Source organism: Triticum aestivum, chromosome 7D (assembly GCF_018294505.1).
Source record: "Triticum aestivum cultivar Chinese Spring chromosome 7D, IWGSC CS RefSeq v2.1, whole genome shotgun sequence".
In the NCBI taxonomy this organism is placed as follows: domain Eukaryota; kingdom Viridiplantae; phylum Streptophyta; class Magnoliopsida; order Poales; family Poaceae; genus Triticum; species Triticum aestivum.
This window is the reverse complement of record NC_057814.1, coordinates 384,777,281-384,793,916: the sequence shown is the minus strand read 5'-3', so window position 1 is coordinate 384,793,916 and position 16,636 is coordinate 384,777,281. Positions and strand designations below refer to the sequence as shown.

The following is a 16,636-nucleotide window of genomic DNA, read 5'->3' as shown; positions in this document are numbered from 1 at the left end:
GCATGCACACACATGCTCCAACACGAGCATGGCTTGCCGCCGCGCCTCTGCCTGCTAGTTTTACTTTCTATTGTACTCCCTCCATTCCCTTATACAAGGCCACTATGAAAAATACATTTTGCATCAATACAAGGCCACTAACAGTAACCGAGACAAAATTTAATGACGTTTTCTCGTACTAGCAACTTGTTTAATACTTGCATGCATGTAGTCATAATGGCACTGCGCTATTTCCTTCTCATTCCTTCTTTGCATGCATGCGGACGTATTAATGATCCCAGTTAACAAGAAGAAAAGTTGGCTTGTAAAGTAGTCATTAAATTTTACCTAGGTACCTGTAATTTGAGTTTGTGGCCTTGTATAAGGGAATGGAGGGAGTAATAGATTCTTCAACTATTTCTTTTTATATCTGTTTTCCAAATACCTTAAAATGTGCTAAGAACTATCGATGCCTTCTGTCACGATTTGTTTTGGGCCGTTGAGGAAATGTGTACACGTCTCAATACTTAACTGCTTGGAAGAATGTTTGTAAACTGAAAAATATTGGTGGCTTGGGCCTCAAAAGAATCACCTTCTTAAGAAACTTGCAGTCAAGTCACTCTCCCATGAATCCCCATCTTGGTTTGAATGGATTGACCTACAACACCCCCAATACCTTTGTTGCCTCTCACAACAACACCTCATTCCTCTGCAAAACCATTAACACACATATTCCCTCACTCCTTCAACTCCCCTCTGTCCTAACAGCTTCGGGCACTCATACCTACTTTTGGCTAGACACTCGTCAAACACATTTAGCCATCACCTTTCCCATCCTCTTTACCCACACTACAAATTGTTTCGCCAGAGTGGCAACCATAATTAACTATGGTTTAGAGAAATGCATGCAGAACCGTCTATGTAATGTTGCATTAGTAGAACTGGCTTCTCTCTCATCTTTGTTCCAGGATTTTCAGCTATCCTCGGATCATGATGTGTGCTTCCTCCAAGGCGGCCAAGCCTTCTCCACCTGGTCGGCATACGGTCTCGTTATGAGAGAGGAGGATATCAACACGCATGCTATTTGGTCCACCTAGATCCCCAACCGAGTCAAGATTTTTGCATAGCTTATATTTAGAGACAAGCTCAACTCCAAGGCTAACCTTCACCACAAGCACATTGTGGGTGATGCCCTATGCCCAAGATGCGGGCATACTCATGATGCTTCCATATCTTCATCATATTCCCACATGTAGACAGCATGTGGCAACGGATTGGCATCACTCCCCCTCATTGCATCGACAACCTATGGGCATGTCAGATGCCCATCGGACTAGACCTCTCCATTTTGTTCTTCAGCAAGATCGATCTCCATAGCTCCACCCACTCCATGACTTATTATTGAGGATTTGGTCATGCGGTCGCCCCCGGCTAAAGAAGGCGGCTCAAAGGGGGGTTGCCTTCTCGTGGCGGCCATACCTAGATGCACGATCCCTTCTGCTACTGTAATCGTTTGTATATATTCAATTGGGGGACTCCCCCGCGTGATTTCTAAAAAGAATAGCCTCCACTGGCTTCAGCTTCTACATGCCCGTCGATCTCAGAACAAGTTGTGGTGAAGCAAATTTGCTACATCACATGTTGCTCGACTGTGCGCGACTGTCAGTCTCCCTGGCACTAGAGAGATTTCCACCCATTGATGCTTGATGTTGAACTTAGCTTCCTGTTGCCTCGCACACGTAAACCATCTCGCTCTCAAATGTGCAGGTGGTATTTAGTACTATGACACTTGCTTCCTTCTCAAACTCGGTGACTCTGTGAGGAGCTTATAACCACACACTGTCTCACCTACCATCGGCATCTAGTGCGCAAGCATGGTTGAGTATCTCATTTCTTTTTTCGGAAGTACCCCCAGGCGTACCATAGCTTTATAGAAGGCAGATTTGAATTACAGGAGCACTACCACTCGCTGCGAACAACGAGTGTAGCAAGAACACCACACCACACCCGAGCAAGTCTACAGACAGCTAGCAACAACCAAACAAAACTACAAGCAAAGAGCATGTCCTAACTGAGAACAACACTGCGTCACGACCAACGCCGGGCACCTCCGAAGACCACCAACAACCCCTGGACTTCGCTCGTCAACGCACCATACACCCTTGTATGCCTAAAGGAGGTGGCAAGTGGATCGCAGGACTTGCTCAGAATCGAGGAGGACACCGTCTTGGAAACACCGTCGATGGTCGTATATAGCATCGCCGGAGATCAATATAGGACCACGGCGAACACCAGAGGAGAGCCAAAAGGGACCAAGCCGTGCCTCCAACCACAATGCTCCCAACACCGATCCAACACTGAATCAAGGCTTTCGCCAGGAGACAACACCAACTCCAAACGAGCGAGAAAAAATGCGAGCGCATCTCTCCAAGGGAGGGAACAACACCCACGGGCGCCATCATCGCCGACCCGGCAAAAGCCCTGCAAATTTTCATCCGATCGTCGCACCTCACCACACCTCGAAGGATTTGGTCAGCACCGCCCATGTAGACTCGCACCGCCGCCGCCGCAACACCTTGCCAGCACCGCCCATGTAGACTCGCACTGCCGCCACCGCAATGCCGAAGACCGCCGAAAGATCACACGGCCGAGAGAAACGCAGCCCACCCAACACCTCCGACCTGGCCGAAGAACATGCAGCCACTCCACACCTCTGGCAAGGGCCGCCACCGCAACACCTTGCCAGCACCGCCCATGTAGACTCGCACCGCTGCCACCGCAACGCCGAAGACCGCCGAAAGATCACACGGCCGAGAGAAACGCAGCCCACCCAACACCTCCGACCTGGCCGAAGAACAGCAGCCACTCCACACCTCTGGCAAGGGCCAGGACCATCCGTGACGGCCGTCACCCACTCCAAGGGACGGCCTTGCAACGACCCCAGCACCTAGGGCCCCAGTATCTCATTTCTACGAATCAGTTTCGAATACTTGGGAAAAATGAATTGGAAGCTACAGGTTAGGTATATTTTCTTAAAATTGATACGGTCAAGGACAGCTTGGCATGAGCGGTTCGCTATGTCACAAAACAAAACAATGATACGGCCAAGGGAATCAAAGGCAGATAGCTGAAATCATTTGATGCCTGGAATATACATACATACATACATACATGATCATCGTTGCCGAGTTTGTGGATCACTTGCTCTTAGAAAGAACAAAAAAGGGAACATGAACATTCCTTAACAGCTTACTGCGCAAGACAGGCAATTACCCAATGCATGCAAGTTGAAGAAAATCAGCTTATGCTATTACAGATGTATACAACTGATACGAAATCTGTAGTACATCGATAAATCGCTCATTATCAGCTTGATAGCACCTCCTCAATGGTGACGAAACGGCCTTTCTCGATCGACAATTGGCCAGCCACACCAATTGCAACAGATAGTAAGCCGTCATCCAAGCTGATAGCTGGGCTACATGCACCTTGTGCCCTGATGGCAGACAGGAAATTCAGGTGCTCCAAGTAGCTAGATCCATGGTGAAGCCCCTGGTACCTAAGCAATGTATGTACAGCTCGTTAGATACTACTCCCTCCGTTCGGAATTACTTGTCACAAAAATGGATGTATCTACAACTAAAATACATCTAGATACATTCATTTCTTGGACGAGTAATTCCGAACGGAGGGAGTACTCTACATGGTAATTTCATGGTAAACCACTCGCCCTAAAGTACAGGAAGGAGTTTTTATTAAAAGCTAGTAGAATGTCTGAAGTCTCAAACCTAAACCAGTTCTATTTCTTGAAAAATCACTATTACAATAGGAGTTGTATCTCCCATCAGAAGAATCTAATATTTTCTTAATATTTTGCTATTGAAATGTTAAGATCCGGAAAACATTGATATATTGTGACAAAGTAGTACATACTTGATTCGTTCATCTTCGGCCTTTACCGTTACAACTCCATCTCTGCCTCCTGCTCGCTTTCCAACCCTCACAACGCCCTCTGGAACAAAAGCCTCGCCCTGTTTGAAAATTCATATTACAAACAGATACTCCATAAATTGAATTGATATACAAGCCTTACATGTCTAGACTCAGGAGTGCCTAAAGTATGACCTTTTAATCCTACACATGCAATTAACATTCTAAGAGGCTATAGCTAGCACATGGGTTGGGAAGACACGCAGGTCCATTGTCCTGAAGAAAAGAAACACCCACAGCACTTGCCCCTCACTCCGATGCAACAATTTGAAGCAAGTTTCGTGAAATCCTAGTGATGGGAGAAACGGAGCATCGGTTTCACGAACAGCTTGAACTTCGCTTCACGACGCCTCCCTTTCTTAGTTGATCCCACCATGTGATAACTGTGTCATGGCTCGTGACATTTGTCTCCTTTCAAGTTCTTAGTTTTGCACAAAGCTAACCCTTTTTTGAGGTGCTACAGTTATCTCCAAGGATTGCGGTAAATATTGATGATTCATTCATAGTAGATTCACCAGTGAACTACAGCCTCTCTGAAGACCAGGCATGCAAAAGGACTAAGCCTAGAGGATGCAATATTACGCAGACAGGTCCCACATTTGATACGGTTCGTACTACATCTGATACGCATCAAATGTAGAGATGCATGTGATATATCACCAAGGACCATTGACGATTCATTCATAATAGATCCACCAGTGAGCTGAGGTGGGGGTAAAGGTCCAAGGACCTGTACTACCTTATAACTCTTTGAGCTAAGAGATGACATTAATATTAAAACTAAGCCTCAGAGCCTGTCTTACTAGTCAGGGACGAGCCCTCTCGCACCGTCCTTGGACCTTTACCCCTACCTCTATCACCAAAGACCATTACTGAGTTGTGAATTGGCAAAGCCTATGTACAGCCAGTGTATATAACGGCATACTCGTATTTGGCTATAACTTTGTGAAAATCAACACCATTTCATGACTGGGAAACGTATTATGTGTCTCCAACAACCATAGAACAAATAATCCCTGTTTCACTTAAATGTGAACATATCTGGGGTTGTACCTTTCCAGTGTCACCAACAACAGAAATTTCCTGCTCATTTTTACTGCCTTCAGCAAACATGCAGAGATCAAGCATGCCACGACAGCCATTATCGAATTCTACGATCACATATGCATTATCAATTATATCTGGTACCTGCATCCAGAGAGAATTTTTAGGAATCAAGCGCCACTGTTTTAACTGAAACATGTCTACTAATATTATAATCAGAAGAGCTCAAAAATTGTATGATAGCTTGAAATAAATATATTGTAGTCACTTGGCGAGTTCTAATTCCATCCAGTATTCCATAAATCCCAGAATAGAACATATTAATAAGGAATCCTTATCATGCACTACTACTTCAGCATGCATATTTTTTAACTCGCAAGACCATAATGAGTAGCACAGTGAAAGGAGAGAGCTTGTAGTCAATGAACCTGACCTTTCCATCATAAACCTCATCCTTATGGTTAACATCAATAGCTCCAGAGGCCATCACACGAACAGGGTTCGCATCTGCAAACAATCTTATCAAATCAAAAAAGTGGCAGCACTTCTCAACCAGAGTTCCCCCACTGTTGTAATTAAACCTATTCCAGTTTTTCACCTGCAAGGGTTTTAGCAGTTACACACACAAGGAAATTATTAATTATTACAAGTATCATAGATTGGGTTCCCGTACCTTAACAAGGAAAGGAAACCGGTGTTCACGGATAGCCACCATTCTGACCTGCCCTAGTGTGCCACTTTTAACAATATCTATCAGCTTAGCCACCGGCGGCATATACCGGTATTCTAATCCGACTTGCACGAGTATGTCTGGCCTATGTTTGGCAGCCTCTATGACCTATACCAAAACTTCAGATATCAAAATGAATAAGCTTGCAGAGATTCGGTGGACTGACGAACCGTAATCGTTGATTTTAATAGATCCCTTAAATGGTTAATTATACAGTAGTTTCTCCTCGTATATCAGAAAGGTATATTTTACTTTACAGCAGTTAACAAGCACATTGCATAGCACATCCCTGACCAGAATATGACCTCACCTTCTCGCAGTCCTGTACAGTGGTGCACAGAGGCTTCTCAACAAGAACATGGTGCGGCTTGGCATAACCAATGATGTCCATGAGTATCTCAGAGTGTGTCATGTTTGGCGACGACACAACAACGGCGTCACAGAGCCCGCTGTCCAGCAACTCGCGGTGACCTGAAAATGTCTTGAAACCTTCTAGTTTTCAGGATTTGGTAACCAACCAGAAACACGCACAATTGCACGGTACATACAGTCTATAATCTGCAGTCTAAGTATTTGCGGAACAGCTAGTATTTTGAACATTGTTGCCATGCACCTAATATTTCCAACCAAATATAGTTGGGATAGAATCAAAGTACTAAACCACGGTAGACTACAGAACACTACTCCCTCCCTCCCATAATGTAATACCTTTTTTGACACTAGTGTAGCTGATTATGTATGACTGGCTCTACATTCTACAACCAGCAAGGCGGCGGCGATATGTACTATCATATTCAGGGTGACTGGAGGCTGTGGCAGGTACCTGGGGAGGTGGCAGGCCAAGCTCCGCAGCGAGGCGGAGGCCAAGGAGGAGGGACTCCGGGTGGGGGTCGGCGAGGCAGGTGACGCAGACGCGGACGGACTGCTCCCGCTCGACTTCTCCGGCGAGGTGGGCGAGGTTGTGGAGGTGCTCCCTCCCCATCATCCCGACCCCAACTATCCCGTACCTCACTTCCGCCGCTGCGGGCGCCATGGCTGCCCCTACTCCCTCTCGCGCCATCTCCTAACGAATCTGTACGGGATTTCGAGCGAGGAGTGGGCGGGGGATTGGATCTTTTGCCCCACTTTACATAGATTTGATGATTTACCTCATGCTTATCTCAATGGCAAGTGCCTCGGTCTCACTCGTCATTCTCAGGGGGCAAAAGATCCAATTTCTCGGAGTGGGCGTGTCACTGACCATAAGAACTGGTTCTGCTACCAGCCATTGGATCGTGGATGGTGGGTAGATGAGCTATCGACTCTCTGCGCCGCGGGCAAAGGCCGAGTCACAAGGGCAACTTTGACGCAGAGACCCGATTAGTCCGTGGATGTCCGCCAGGTCATGTACTCCAAAATAATCGTGTGCTTTTATATATTTTTTATATATATGTCCACGAGGTTCAATCAATATATCATATATTTCACCAATATCCCTCTGTATCCTCTCTATAAAAACCGCGATGCCTTGCATGCCGGAGTGGGTGTCGGCCCCCACCAGTTGGCTGGTCGTGGGGTCGTGGTCACCTCGGCAGCAGCCTCAGCCGGAGCCGCAGCAGGTTCCACGAGTTGCACGGTAGTGCCACTTGTCCTTTGGTTGTTCTGATGGCAGCCTCCGCCCTTCGGCAACCTTAGAGCGGACGATAGTTGGAAGGACTGGACCTGTGCCATGAATTGCGATGACCAGGAGCCATCATCGACATCATTCTATTTATGTTGTTTTAGTTTAAGTTAATGTACGGACGAAACATTTGATGACAATGTAAACTATTTAAATTAAAAAAATGAAATGTGTCAGCCGCGTTGGGCGCACCTATGGGCCAGCAGACAAGAACGGGCGCTGGTGTCGATCTGATCGACCCAAACGGATGAAAAGTGTGTCCGTTTGCGTCTCTGTGTTGGACTTGCCCTAAGGGCAACTCCAACGGGAGACCCATTTCGTCCGGATGTGTCTGTTTGTGTCTGCATGGGCAAAAACCACAGCGCAATGTGGCGACCCATTTCATGAATCTATCTATTTTGTGTAGGTGGGACGCAAACCCATAAGACGGTGTGGGATCGAAAGTATGCCTGGAGGACGGGTGATTAGACTACTTACTAAATTTAATGGATTATTTTCCTAAATTTAGTTCTTGGCAGATTTTAGCATTAACTAGCAAGTCAAATAGCACCCTAAGTGTGCAATTCTAGAGTGTATAGAGCGGAAAGTAAAGACATTATAAGTGAATATAGAGAGATGGATTTAGAGAATCGCAAAAGCAATGATGACATGGTGACACGGAAGATTTTTTTTACCCATGGTTTTGATAGGTGATACTATCGTACGTCCATATTGATTGAGGTTTCGATCTCAAAAGATCACGGTTGCGCCTAGAGGTCTAGGCGTCTCTCAAAAGATCACGATTAAATTTTCATGATTCTTTGAAGGCTTGATCTTGTTTTTTAAGATCACCCGCTCACATACGATAACAGAAGGAGTGGCAGGGCAGATGTTCAGGTCCGGCTGGACAAAGTTGTTGCATCGAATGAATGGAAGAACATGTTCATGCACGCCTCAGTGACACACCTAACCTCGCTGGCGCCTGACCACTGTCCTCTCCTGCTCAGATGCTCGCTGGATAAGGATAGGAGACCAAAGAGCAGCCGGAGATACAAGCTAATGTGGGAAAGGTTACAGGCATTAAAAGCCATCATTGTCAATTACTAGACGAGTAGAGGTACGAAACGGAAACTGAGTGATGTTCGAGAGGCCCTTTCTTCGGTCATGAATGATTTGCATGCTTGGAGTAACAAGACATTTAGCAATGTTATAAGAGAACTCGAAAAATCACGATCACGATTGAATGAACTCCCAACATGAAGGTAGATTGGCGGGAAATAAAAGCCAAAATCCAAGCTCCTCCCAAAGACTCCTTTATCTTCATTTCTTCATTCATACATCGTGGGTGTCAAAAACAAACTCTTTTTGACCGAAATTGATCTTGACAAATATTTTAAATAGGGTATGTTTGTAACTTCACTCATACGTGACACAAATGCCTCTCAGCCTCGTCCATACACCATGAGCGGCAAACGTGGACGCCAAAATAATCTCTCCTCCTCCATTTCCTCATTCATACACCGTCGTCGCCAAAACACCCTCTCCACCCGGCCAGCCTCCTTCGTCCACCACCCCATCCTCCGCGGCCCTCCTCCACCATGTCGGAGCCACTACCTAGACCGCGTCGTCCACTACAAGAGATCGATGTCTCTCATACACGGCGCTAGACCAAGATCCTTGCATCGCATCCTCTCGCTTGATCCGCGTCGTCGTCCACATTGTCGAGGCCGCTCCTACGACCGTCTCGTCCACCGCAACGGGACTTACCCCCCAATGCCACCGTTTGCCGTCCCAGATCTGCTTCCACGCCGCCGACAACCATCGCATCTGCAACACCCTCCACATATCAGCATATGCTTACACGGCGCCGCAAAGAGAGGTGGTATTCATATATGCTTAAGTTATTGATCTCACCCGAAAAATAGATCGTCGCTTGTTACTGTATTTTCTTGTCCATACCAAATCTTAGTTGTTAGTTGGAAACAAGTATCGGTTGCTAAGTAGCCTTTGTGCGGTTTGTAGCTTACGATCAGTTTACATGCTTTGTGTTCTAATAGCACTGCTCCACCTATCAAGCTGAGAATGTATCTTGTGCACCCGCGCTTGGTGCTCCCGGTGCACCGGATGCCATAGAATATTTGAAAAAAAAAATCTGAAAACAAATCTAGCATATTAACGCAACATCAATGTATGATGTCATAAAAATTTGTATAAAAATTTGAAATATTTTTTGAGATATAAAAATGACAAATTTGACATCAGTATGATAATGAGCCAAATCTAAAGTCCAAGTTACGTTTACGTACTATTCAATGTTGAATTTGTCATTTTTGTTTTTCAAGTTATGTTTTGAATTTTGACTTAAAATTTTGTGACAACCTACATTAATATTGTGTAAGCGTGCTAATTTTTTCAGAATTTTTTTGAACATTTTAAAAGCACAATGTAAGTTCGGTGCACCGGTAGCACCACAAGCTCCGGTGCACCAGACATTTCCCCCCTATCAAGCTAAATAACATGCCACTCATTAGTTCAAAACTTAGTTGTTCAAAGACTAATCATACATGTGTATGTTTATTCATAATATTTTTTTATAATTCTTTGTGAGGTAGAAATACCGTATTTAATACCATGGAGCCCGGCCTCCATTATCATTTTTCGTTTGGCTGTTTATTCATAATATATTTTTTCTAATTCTTTGTGAGGTAGAAATACCGTATTTCAATACCGTGGAGCCCGGCCTCCATTGCCATTTTTCGTTTTGCCTTAGCACTATGACCCAGTCTTACGACTAAGGATTTTCTCCCAGATCACTTCTTACAATGCTTTAGGGCGGCAGACGTGGTGGAGTTTCTACACTCAGGAGCAAATACTTCTGGTGTGAACAGTACAATCAAATAAATTCAAAAATAATTTAAAAAATTCTGAAATTTTTGTGTGGCATACTTTTACAAATGTTTGTTGTGCCTGCAAAATTCCATCGCAAAATCACATTGGTGGAAGGTGTGGTAAAAAATCAAAGTTGATGCACTGAAAATGTTACTTACAAAAGCATTTTGGAACTCTGATTTTGTTTCTTTTGGCATGCCTTCCACCAATGTGATTTCACGATGAAATTTTGCGTGCACAACAAACATTTATGACAGTATGTCAAAAAATAAAATTATATGAATACTTTTTCTATTTTTTTACTGTTCATGCCAGGAGCATTTGCTTCCCGGGTTGTAAGCGTTTTTTCTCTCTCAAAAACCCATGTTTTTGCCCTAACAGTTTATCACGTGGCAACACTAAAATGAAAATTGACACACAAATCATGCATGATTGGACAACTTGCATGCCTTAACTCACACTGCTGAAACAGTTGAACTACTAGTAACCATCAGAGTTTCATGCTTAAATCTAATCCAACCTCCGAACAGCTACAACAAAATAATTATACATCAAAACATTTCACCAACGTATGGCACTCGACACAACATAACACCAAAACCAAAAGCTTGTGCAAAACATTGGCAATTGCGGCACCAAGATAGTACATTCTTCTGAGGCATTAGCAAGGTCAACTACGGGCGGTCAGCGTGATCACGGTATCTTCTATGCTTTTTCTCTACTCATCCGCTACTGCTTCAGCAGCTGCGAATGCTGATTCCAGTAGAGTATAGAACCGTTGGCTTACATTCTTGGCCACGGATATCATATCAAAAATGACGCTTGGATCCAACCCTGCGCCTCCCCTCTTGGTTAACCCACATATCTGGCCATGGCTGTTGACTGAAACGGAAACCGCAGAACTCATCTGCGATTCCTCCTCCGAGGTGGCATCAACAATGTAGTGCTTACCAACCTGGCTCAAGAACAAGTATATCACAAACCAGCAAATGTGATACATATATACACAGGAATGCATTTAGGAACATAAAGAGGGCCTTTTTTCGACTAAACTAATTGTAGCACCAATGTTTACTAGAAACTGGTGCTGCACAACAGCTTGAAACATACTTTGCCGCTGGAACATCAAAATGGAGACAACTGAAAGTGAATTGAATAGTAAACTCAATTTGAATGACCATCATGTTCCTATCAAATACTGATTATTATGATGCTACAGGATTTCTAAACCATTCAATAATCAGGCAACTAATATAGCATACTTCTTGGCAACAACTCAAAGAAAAAGAAAAAGGAAATCATATACCTTGGTCAATGTAATTATGACAGGCACACCAGAAGTGTCGAATTGCAAAAATTCTTCATCACTGATATCAACCTCAGGCTCCCCATCCGTTTCATTATTAAGAGAAACATTAACTTTTGGTATACCTGTATCACTCAAAGCTACCTGCAAATAAGTACACAGAATATTAGTACTCCGCAAATGTACAAACCTCTTTTGTCTTAATCATGCCAACCAATGCAATATGCAGTAGACAGCACAGCACAATCATCAAGCATAACACAAATAGTTGATACTTGATAGCAACGCATGTAACAGAGAGTAGAAACTGCTGAAAATGACTCAAAGTCAAGCAATTCATCCAAGATTTACAAAAGTAACTAGAACTAATGCCTTGTTTGCTAATTCCAATATTGCTCCGTGTTCTACGTTCCGAAAATCACATTGTTTCAAACAGCACCCTTTAAAAGTCTACCAAGGAACTCAACTACCGATTAAACTGGGGGCTTTGCATCAAAACCTCATGCATGGAAGCCAGCAGAAATTGTGATAGCTGGCCTCCACGAACCATGATTTATATTTCACAAATTTGTTCTGCTTCGATGCCAGCAAATGGCACAAAACAAATTTATCTGGGATTGATAAGCTCTGAAGCTACCAGTACATAAACAGAGGAACAAAGAAGTTCCGTATAGTTTATATTTTTTAAGTTAAAGGACTGAGGAAGTATAATGGAAATCCTTATGCTTCCATTTGTTCCTTCTTTGTATCCCAACATAATGGCTAAGTCAGTCCTTTCATTCTCCATAGCCATTACTCCCTCCGTTCCTAAATATAAGTCTTTCTAGAGATTTCAATATGGACTACATACGGAGCAAAATGAGTGAACCTACACTCTAAACTACGTCTATATACATCCGTATGTAGTCCATAGTGAAATATCTAGAAAGACTTATATTTAGGAACGGAGGGAGTAGAATGGAGTACAAGAAAATGGATGACACTTATTAACCAAAAAATATACTGAATTAACGCTCCTGACTTTACTGACACTTTCAACAAAAGATATAACTTGACACTTCAAGGGATACATTGGCTGAAGCAATGGAAACCACATACTACCTTTATCGCAGCCGCCAGTGCATCAAGCAAATTACCATCAGAACTGACCACAAGTCCATCAATGTACAGATCCCAGCAGGCTTTTCCCTCAACAACAATCAGAGACGATAAATCGATTGCAGCCCCTGAAATGTGCATTGTTGCATGTGGGGTCAATTAGATGGAAACAGTTATTGATACCAAGTGATGGTCTATTTGCAGTCTTCTAGAAAGAAAACAATATAAAAACATAAAATAATGAAAATCCACTCTCGTTGAAGTTTTCTTGAGTACAGGAAAGAAGAGGACATCAGAAACAGAGCTGAATTTGGTTAAATCACTAAAATCCAAACAGGATCTTCTCTTAATGGTTAACCCAAGGAATTCACGAGCAGACACAACTTGGCAGATCGGAGAGGAACCTATAAGCTGGCAGTGTTTCACTTTTCTATTTTGGACAGGTTGATTACCACACCAGTTTCCATTGGTGGATAACCGCCCGATGTTTCTAAACCAAACTTAAATTCATGTTTGGCCAATAACCATCAATTGCCTAAAATATAGGCTTGTTCATTTGGAAATGACTTGCTATCCTCGCCTATTCCTACCAACTAAATTAATCACAACCCACTATTCAAACCTGGCAGAAAGTGCAAAACCACAACAGTAAAGAAAATACAAACATACACATCTTTCTGAAGAAGGAAATAATCTGACTAATTTGCTTGCTGTCCAGAAGGCTTTACTGCCTGATGTGCTTGCTAAGTTATAGCAGTTCTAAATGGAAAAGTGTTGTAGTGATGCATATCTCGATAGACTATCAGGAATAGGAAGTGTTTCACAGTTTCTTATAAAAACCTTTTTTAGGTTCAAATTTATACATATGAACTTGAACCAGTTTACGAAATCCTGCCCGGGAACACAAAATCCGTAACCACCAGTTAGCAGCACTTTTGGCTGAAAACCGGAACCCTGCCTACAATTATTCCATGAGATAATCCATCTCAGGTTAAATAAAGGCAATTACACCATGCGATAATCCATCGACGCATCGGCGACTGACTGATGGCAATAGTGAAATTGACATGCCTGAGCTATTAAAAACTAAGGAAAATAAATTGTAGTTGATGTATCTTAGTGAACTTTGCTTGCGGATTGGTGCATCCAAATATCGAACTGCAATTCACTTGATAACACAAGTTTGATGTAATAAAGTTAATATCTGTGTAGGGTTGTACTTCCAATAGTATGAAAAAATGGACTGAAAAAATTGCTTAAAGCAATGTTCAAAAAGGAGGCATAATTGAAATCAGGCAAGAGAAATGGTATCAGATTTTATATCAAGTTTCTATGGAAATATTCAAGTATAGTATAAGAAGTTAGGAGTGTAAAGCTGCATGAAATCAATGTGCACTGCAATTCCAATGAAGGCTTCAACAAAAACTGCGTGAGGGGCTTGCAGTACTTGTTTCTTTAGTCACAACTATAAGCAACCAAATAGGGTCCAGCAAGATCGAAACAAGATATGAGACTGAGACGTCTATTAAAAAAGATAAGAGAGACACAATTAATTGTGAACAATAAAACTGTATGTTACCTGCACCACTTTTACCACCCAGTAAACATCTTTGCAGCCCAACAGAGAGCTCAGCAGACAATTCTTCCGAACCTCTACCCTAAATAAAATTAAATTTAGGGCAAATAAGTCAATTATGAGCCAAAAAAAACTTTCAAACGGAATGTGATCACAAAGCAAACAAAAACAATTTCTGATATAGCAGTGTTTCAAAGTCAAGGATGTTCAGTCTGCTTTTTCTCTCGCATAGCAATCTACTGCTCTGCTGTACAGCCCTGCCCCTTATGAGTTGTGCTTTTGTCTAACAAAATGGTAATTAGGCTTGTACTCCTAATTAGTTTAGATCTTTTAATAATTAGAACATGAATGCTTTAACTAATACTACCTCCTTTCTGCTTTGAAAGTCCCACGCGTATCCCTAGATCGCCAATTCGATGAATGTAATATAAATTGTATATCACATTGTATATTTGTTGTATATCATTAGAAAATATAGCATCTAAAGTTTTCAATGGTATATCTGTTGTGATACATAACTCGTGTTATGTTGGTTCAATTGTCGACCTAGGGATACGCGTGGGCCTTTTAAGCCGGATAGCAGCGTATACATTTTGTTACATGGTGCATAGCAGGAACATATTTTTGTACTTCAATGCTTATTTAGCTTTAATGCATACTATGATTACATAAGGAGTGCATCGTTGAAAGGAACCTATCTGCAAGGCCAAAAAATAATAATATACAATATCAAATAGCTTTTGATATTTCTGCACAGTATTACTAATGACCACACTACTCTTCACAGCCAACAATTCCATCATTACAATACGAGTATCCATTGTTCAGTGAAGAAAATCAGCAAACCGATTCATGTCTATGTCTATTACATAGAAGTGCCACATGAGATAACCTAAGTATAACACAGAAATAGATGCTTATTCATCAGATTATTAACATAAGAGACTATTCTGTTTTTTCAGTATGATCCAAGTACAATGCATTACCAACCTCAAACATAGGCGCAGCAGTTGGACTACAATCAACATAAATGGAAACTTTTCCTTTGTCGGGATGAAGAATGGTTGGTTTCCCCAACTCAGCCTGCAGATGAATATTGATAGTAAGAAAAGAAAAACGTAAAATTAGAACTAAAAGAGAGAAATAAGTAGAATAGAACATGCCAAGAGTTTTTTTTTATCATCTCAAAGCTTTCAACACCGACAAGTTATGAATGTGAACCACGTTATTAGAACAATAAATGCTGAATGATAGACAGTTACTTTTTGCTATGATTTTCAAAACAGAAACGTACTGTATAATGCAAGATATCTTCCATAGGGCAGAAATTATCATAAATTCACATATACAATATGCATAACTCTGAGGCTGATTCTTAGTCGGTCAGGTGCAAGGAAGCATACCTTGACGCTGGCGATGACTTCGGTCGCACCCATCCTAACACGCGCCGAGCCGTTGGCCTACAAGCACCACCACCCAATCCGAAAAAAGATTAAGCCACGGTAGCAGCCCCGAGGGTAGGCGTGCGGATTCTTCACATACCTGAGGGATGATTCCTGTCTCGACGGTGAGGGCCCGGAACTGCAGCCGCCTGCGGCCGTCGGCCCGGAGGTCCTGCGCGATGCCGCCGCGGATGAAGTGCTTCTCCCCCTCCGAGAGCCCCACCATCGTATCGTCCCGGGCACGGCGCGAGGCGGGAGAGCCTTGCGGTGGCGGCGCGGCGGAGGAACGAAAAACGGGAGGCGGAGGGAGCTTGGAGGGTAGGGTACTGTCGAGGTTTAGGTCCCCGGAGATTATTGAGGCGGCGGCGGCGGCGGCGGCGGGTGCGAACGCTTGGGACGAGCGATTGTGGGCCGAGAGAAACAGAGGCTTGCGTGTATATTAATTATCAGCAGCCCCCTGGGGAACTTGGGCCGGAGCGCGAGTTTTGGAACGCACTAATAGCCAGAAATATGCCCTCAAAAAACAAAAGTTGCCAGAAAACAACACAGAGCGCGGCGAGAGCCCCTAGCTGACGCTCGCGAGCGGTCAGGAAAAGGAGCCTTCGCGCAGGGAACGATCTCAATGGGCCGGCCCATTCCCTGGCAACACAGCGAGCCTGTACGGAAAATCCCAAAAAAATAACGTTCGACTGAGAAATCAAACCTGCAACACCACGATAGAGAGAAAGTCTCCCTTACCAATTGACCTACTGAGAGATAATGATTAATATGCTGTGTGAGTAATTAAGAACTAAATGCAGTGACAGATCCAAAAAATAAAACATTTCGACCATTGAACATTTTTTAATATGCATTTAACATTTTTGTAATATACGATGAACATTCCTTAAATAAACATTGAACATTTTCTTGATATACACTGAACAATCTTCAAATCCAAATG

At 43.1% G+C, this 16,636-nt stretch overlaps 2 protein-coding genes across 3 annotated transcripts; both read right to left on the bottom strand.

Moving 5' to 3' along the window:
• Positions 1-3,089: 3,089 nt before the first annotated feature.
• LOC123167713 (inositol 2-dehydrogenase) lies at positions 3,090-7,013 on the bottom strand. Of its 2 annotated transcripts, none has more exons than XM_044585570.1 (7): positions 6,567-7,013; positions 6,054-6,224; positions 5,687-5,851; positions 5,447-5,611; positions 5,023-5,157; positions 3,913-4,010; positions 3,090-3,538 (listed from the first exon to the last, which is right to left on the bottom strand). In XM_044585570.1, the coding sequence occupies exons 1-7, from the start codon at positions 6,801-6,803 to the stop codon at positions 3,346-3,348; spliced, it is 1,164 nt and encodes a 387-aa protein (XP_044441505.1). In that variant the 5' UTR covers positions 6,804-7,013; the 3' UTR covers positions 3,090-3,345. The 2 variants fall into 2 exon arrangements, with proteins under 2 accessions (XP_044441505.1, XP_044441506.1); XM_044585571.1 differs by having other exon boundaries at positions 6,054-6,232; positions 6,567-6,900.
• A 3,687-nt stretch (positions 7,014-10,700) lies between these two features.
• LOC123168189 (exosome complex component RRP42) lies at positions 10,701-16,117 on the bottom strand. Its single transcript, XM_044586063.1, has 7 exons — positions 15,794-16,117; positions 15,655-15,711; positions 15,242-15,334; positions 14,255-14,333; positions 12,679-12,803; positions 11,578-11,721; positions 10,701-11,226 (listed from the first exon to the last, which is right to left on the bottom strand). Exons 1-7 carry the CDS (start codon positions 15,917-15,919, stop codon positions 10,990-10,992), a joined length of 861 nt encoding a protein of 286 aa, XP_044441998.1. The 5' UTR covers positions 15,920-16,117; the 3' UTR covers positions 10,701-10,989.
• Positions 16,118-16,636: the final 519 nt, after the last annotated feature.

Bases quoted from the DNA above. Each gene is read 5' to 3' on its own strand.
- LOC123167713 (XM_044585570.1), bottom strand. From the start codon at position 6,803: ATGGCGCGAGAGGGAGTAGGGGCAGCCATGGCGCCCGCAGCGGCGGAA. The intron at 6,225-6,566 runs GTACCTGCCACA...GAAGGTTTCAAG, and splicing joins TTGGCCTGCCACCTCCCCAG to ACATTTTCAGGTCACCGCGA. The intron at 3,539-3,912 runs GTATGTACTACT...TACATTGCTTAG, and splicing joins GCCGAAGATGAACGAATCAA to GTACCAGGGGCTTCACCATG.
- LOC123168189 (XM_044586063.1), bottom strand. From the start codon at position 15,919: ATGGTGGGGCTCTCGGAGGGGGAGAAGCACTTCATCCGCGGCGGCATC. The intron at 14,334-15,241 runs GTTGGTAATGCA...AATTTTATTTAG, and splicing joins CTGCTGCGCCTATGTTTGAG to GGTAGAGGTTCGGAAGAATT. The intron at 12,804-14,254 runs GTAACATACAGT...TGCACATTTCAG, and splicing joins GGGTGGTAAAAGTGGTGCAG to GGGCTGCAATCGATTTATCG.